The 6,000-nt window shown below is 36.5% G+C and overlaps 1 protein-coding gene across 3 annotated transcripts in view; it reads right to left on the reverse strand.

Annotated features, from left to right (window-relative positions):
• Nucleotides 1–6,000, reverse strand: part of SLC36A4 (solute carrier family 36 (proton/amino acid symporter), member 4) — an 87,445-nt gene that overhangs the window by 61,000 nt on the left and 20,445 nt on the right. For all 3 annotated transcript variants that reach the window (XM_014958361.1, XM_014958360.1, XM_014958362.1), the window contains exon 8: nucleotides 4,688–4,786. In XM_014958361.1, coding sequence (XP_014813847.1) covers nucleotides 4,688–4,786 — 99 coding nt within the window. The remainder of the gene's footprint in view (nucleotides 1–4,687; nucleotides 4,787–6,000) is intronic.

The raw sequence follows: 6,000 nt of genomic DNA on the forward strand, positions 1-6,000 counted from the left end.
ACCAGATTGACAGTAGCGAGCTCTCCGTTCCTGTTTGTTAACTGGATATTTAGGGTTCATTGGGTACCCCTGCTGCCAGTGCCTCCCGGTAGCACACAGCCATCGTTACCACCTGGTTTCAGCAATTTGCAGCAAGGTCTCTTTATACCAATCACCTGTGACTCCATTTCTACAAACAACTCAGACCAGGAGCAAAGAAACCAACAGCACAAGTAACAGACTGCAGCACCCTTAAATCCCACTACAAGCATCGCTCAGGGCTCAGCATGCATTCATGTCAATCAGCCCTTTGATGGCACCAACCTTATTTCTGCTCATAGTAGCTGGAGCGACAAACGACCAACTTGTCTGGACTTAGCAAAATGACAAAATTGTTCAAATCTGCCACCAAATAAGAGTTCACATTGATCTTGCAGACAGATATGAACAGCTCAATTCATCACATTAATGCCATCAATTCATCATATTAATAATTCTAGTTTTAATGAAAATATCTCAAAATTGTTATATAACACCAGCTGATGAAATATTTAACTAGCTTTTACTATTACACAAGTACTAGGTTTCTAGGCACGAGCTTGGTTTATTTGAGATTCTGTATTTCAGTTGTAAACAGGGCACCTTTCCTTCTTTGAATTATTACAGACACAATTCAGCTAAGATCAAGGTTCTTAAAGTCTATTTATCTAGGTATCAACTATAGCCAAAGAAATAACACTCTGAATTACTTCCATATTGCTGAAATCTTCAAGACCCGCCTTGATGCAGTCCTGAGTGATGTGCTCTAGGCGTTCCTGCTTTAGCAGAGGAGTTGGACCAGATGATCTCTACAGGTCCCTTCCAACTCTGACAATTCTGTGATTCCATGATTTTCTTACTATACAGGGACAGCTAATCAGTCCTAAGCTAATGACAGATTTTAACCAAAACCCATGTTCATACACACACAACCTAAAAGAGAAATATCCTTTCTCAAGATCAAGAAAATCCTACTAGGATTCTGCTGAATCACTGCAACTCCCTGAATCACACTGCCCACACTGAACAGGACTTTAGACTCCTCTGTTTAATTAGTCTCATTAATTTTAATGGAGTTACTGAAGAACTATATCATACTTTAAGTGATGGCAAGTGCTAAAGTAAAAGAAAAGAAAAAAAAACATCAGTATATAAAAAGCTTTTTGGAACAATGGGATGAAAAATTCAGTGCTAGAGTATTTCCCTTGCAGTCTGTTACTTGGTTCAAAGAACCCAGACAAACCTGTTTCCACTCTGAGCATGGCATTACGAACTGCCAATTATTTTCTTTTTACATTAGCCACTTCCCTCTTAATGAAAAAGTCCGTTAAGTACCTTTGAAAAAAAGAAACACCTCTTGACTGCTATGGCTAAGGTATACTGGTTTATACTGTGCCTTATAGATCTTTATTCCTCTACTCAAATCGTTGGTCATTAAATATTCCTAGCAGGAAAGTCCATTTTACACAGAACAATGATGGGAGAGAAACTACACCAAGGGCATTTTTCATCTCTTGTCAGCTTCTGCTTAATATGACTTAACCAGCCCAAAAAACTCAGAATTTTATTTGCTGTCCCTGTTCATAACATTCAACAGTCTGGCAGCTCTCAGAGGACTACAGGATGAATTAGCATAAAGCATGCTTGGAATCAAGGAAAAGGAAAAATGAGGCCTCATAACTGTTTAAGGCCGACTTACTGCATAAAATGAATCAACCATAACCAACTTTTCTGATAAAATTAAGACCTTAAGGCTTCTGTTTATAATGCAACGTTCAGATACCTTCAGAGTAATCAGTGTTATTCGCAAGATATTCCAGAATAAAATCTAAAATCAAGTCTCTAACAAGATCAAGATTAGGTAAATCCATTTGGGTGCCTGCAGCCAGAGAGCAGAGTAAGGAGCAAATCTAATAAAACAGCAAGGGCTTTTTCCTAACCAAAACAATACAACCACATGGATTAGGAATGGCAGTAATTAAAACACAGGGTAAGGAGTTATCACACATCAGCTATACAACAGCAGTTGAGTATGTGAGCATTCTTAATCCATTGCACCATGAATTAAAACACATCAGCTTACATCTCCGTGAAAGAATTTTAAACGTGTTTCACTTCTTATTTGCAACAGGTCACAAACACAAATATCACAGTTCAGTCTACGATGGTAACTTAGTGAGCTGTAATACCTAGTTATCAATTAAATCAATCAGCAAGAATTGTAGGAAATATTAACTATGTGAAGTGGAAATGTCTGTCTTGCTTTGCTTTACTATTTTTTTTTATTTCATGCCTCAACAATTTTGTTTAGTTCTGATTATTCAAATCCATAAAATACTTTTTTTCTTTGAGTCTTCTCTATGGTGCATGCAACTACAGCACAAGAATGCACAGCAAACATTCTGCATGTTCAACGTAACCCCGAGAAGCAGAAATGTATTAAGATCATTCTGCATATAAGGAAGAAACATTAAGCTCTAGATTTTCACTTTTACATTATTTTTAACTTGTAAAAGTAGTGACGTTATTTTAATGGTCTTGTGTAATGGACACGCACACAAAGTATATCAAACCATAATGAACATAAACATTTAATTAATTTGTAAACAAAGTCAAAAAACTAAAACACTCTTCAAAGCAAATTAAGAGTGCAAGTAAACTATGACCGAGTAAGAAATTGAGACAACCTATACAGAAAAAGATCCAATAAATGCCTAATGCTAATATCTAATAATATCAAGCAATATTTTTATGTTTTAAAGGTACAATGCAAGTGAACCCTAACCATTCTATGATTCTATCCGCTCTTGAATAAAAGAAGGAAAAAAGTTTGGAGTTCTTAAAGATGTCATTAATAACAACCAGGGATTCAATCAAGCTCAACGCTCTGTGCGGTTCTTTAAAGGTTTACATCAGAAGTCAATGTTACTACTGCTGATGTAAATTAAAGGAGCTCTCTAAATGCAGGATCTAATATGCCAGAAGATAATTAACATAAATCCATTCCCTACATATACTTCAATAAACAACCGGTACCAAATGGTAAGCCTTCCAACACTTTCCTGACGCTCACAGTGCTCTCATTTGGGATTTCCTGGCTATGAATACACACCCACGTGCTACACAGCACATGAGCAACAAATCTAATACAACTGGGACACGTATCAGACCTACTGCACACAACCTGCATTTACACCCATGCACTAAGTGCGGTCTGTCCCAGGCAGACTATACAATTTAAGAGCAACAAGCTCAGCGTAGCCCAATCTGTCTGATCCACTGAGCATGAGAGTTTTTTTGCCCAAGACCTGAAGGCATCAAACAAGCCCAGACAAATGGCTGATTCCTGTGACAGAACCTCCAGATGACAAAAGGCAAGGTGTCTAGATACACTCTGATATATGGCAGTTAAATCTCTGCATTGGTCAGTTCACAGTTTGAGAAACAGCTGATAACAGTCTGAAAAATGGAGATTCACAGTCACTAGATCCACATACACTGTGTGTGAAAACAGACTTTTGTAACATAAAAAAAAAAGCTTTTTAACGAACTCCTAGTTAAAGCTTTTGCTATTCGGCTCTTCTGGCAGTGGTAATACAGCAGCAAAGTGAAATATTCTGATTTAATTCAGAGCTGAAAATTCCAGAGAAACTAAAATAAAAAACATAATATTTGAAATCTCTCCTGTGTTATTTCAATGATGGACAATCATTTCAGATTAACTGCACACTGGTTTGCAGTTGGTTTGATTGAGATTTGGGGATGGGGTTTTTTTAGTGTGTTATTAGTTTTAAGCATACACTAACAGTTGCTGAAGTATGTAATTATATTAGTTACAAATAAAGTGTATATAGTATTTTCCCAATAGTTTAAAAACATTATGACCTACCATTCCCAGAAGCCTCTTTAGCTATCTCTCTTTTTTTTTTTAAATATGCCATGTGGAACAAAAGCACTAACTATCTTGCAAATTTTGCTAGTGTGAGACGCAATCCGAAAGCCCTTAGAAACAGTAAGAAGTGAGTAAGAGAATAAAAAAGATCCACTTTCAAAAACTAAATTTTCAGAGTTATAAATCTAGTTAATTGATATCTTCCAGGAAACAATGAGGAATGGAGTTTCTTTGTCAGGAGGCCATGAATTAAAAAAATAATCTGAAATTTCTATCCTTTTCTTATCATGCTCATCTCTATCAAGTCACATCTATAGATAAGTTTGAAGCAGGAAGAATGATACATTTCTAATAAATCTCTTTGTCCTCTGTGATCCCAAAGGAACAGAAGGATGCTGAATACGTTTCTATTTTTACATACTCATCACCTAAAACTAAGCTGCTGAATCATTATAATTATAGTATCATCATATTATTAGCTGAGTATTATATTATTATATAGCATATTATGATAGCAGTTATTATTACACTGCTGTCTCAATCTATTCGGAACGAAAGTTATCCTTGTAATTTAGGAAGGTGCTATGTGTCCAAGTAGCAATTGGTATTCACCAAACTCCCCTTTGATGGAGATATTGTGTCAAATTTTGCCTTACTGACAAGATAAATTAACCCTTTTCATATCAACACGGGAGATTCGTGCTTTTACAAAAACACTTAAATAACAATAGGAGTAAAACTGCCTGTATCCCACTGTAGCACAAATTCAACACTTACCACACCGATTCCTTCAAAAGCAAATATTGCAGTCCCAAAAAACAGTGGGTATTTCTTCCAGCCAACCATAGGAGGCAGTTTCCGAGGATCTACTATATCCTGAAAAAAACAAAGTAAAATAGTGTTATGTTAATAAAGTGCATTAACTGTTGCTACAATTTTGTCTGATTTGTTATGCTACAGGAAAGGAAACTCAGTACATGCTGACAGTGGTGTATACATTGCTATTTACAATCCCTGATTTTCCTCCCAAACTTAGTCCTTTATGCATGTTTATAGCCACCTTCCCACCCCCACACAGATACTTACAGATATATTTACTCCAGATTCACATTACTGACCCTAGAAATTTTCACCGTTAAATCATCACACTGGTGTATATGAGTGAACATCAATTAAAACAAAAGGGAAAGCTCACACCTCAAGCTTAATCTTCTGCAAACATGCTATTCTCAGAGTGTTGTGTTTTCTAATCTGCTTTCATACTGCACAGATATTCTTCATAGCCATAAGGGACAGTAAAAGAAAATCTTTTTAATACAAGCTGAGTTCCTGCAGAACAATTAATTTCTCTTTATCTCCCCCAATCTCTTCTATGGAACTTCTCCTGCCTCCTCTCCCAGCCAATACCTCCCACTGACTTTTCTGCCTCCCTCCACATCCTCTGCCTCCCACTCCACTCATGTGAAAGCTTTCTCAAAGAACAGTGGCACTCGTCACTGACCTACATTTCAAAAACCCGAAGAAAGAAAAATGTAGAGGTTTCTAGATGTGGGGCTTTTTTTTCAGCCATCAGTTTAATTTGTTCCATTATGAAATGCCTCCAAATATGAAAAACAGCAGCAACTCAGAAAACTAAGCAACTATTCAACTTCTCGGGAGATGGAAGTCTGAAATATGTGTTCTTCAAGGGCAAGTCTTAAATTTTTCCTGATTGTACTGGAGAAACACTAGAAATAAACACTGTTGAAACTGTTGTTCTGTTGCAACACAAAGATTGACCGCAGACTAAAACCTTGCAAGTTCTGTGTGCAACACATAAAAATTCACATATTCTTCCACTCGAGGACTCCAAGTTACTACAATGCATATTCTTATTACCTTAAGTACAGTAATATTATCCTTTCTTCCAAAAGTACTGTTAAAGTCCGTGTTTACAGCACGTCTCAAGTATTAAGGCACCTCCTTAAAATAAGATGCCTCAATAAAAAACAAGATAATTTTGCCTTTCAGAAAGTGTCAGTCAGTGTCTATCTACCAGAGACCGACTGCCACATGCAACAAATACACTGAAAAAAAAAAAAAAAAAAAAG

This window comes from Calidris pugnax, unplaced genomic scaffold, assembly GCF_001431845.1.
Source record: "Calidris pugnax isolate Ruff unplaced genomic scaffold, ASM143184v1 scaffold252, whole genome shotgun sequence".
Classification (NCBI taxonomy): Eukaryota; Metazoa; Chordata; class Aves; order Charadriiformes; family Scolopacidae; genus Calidris; species Calidris pugnax.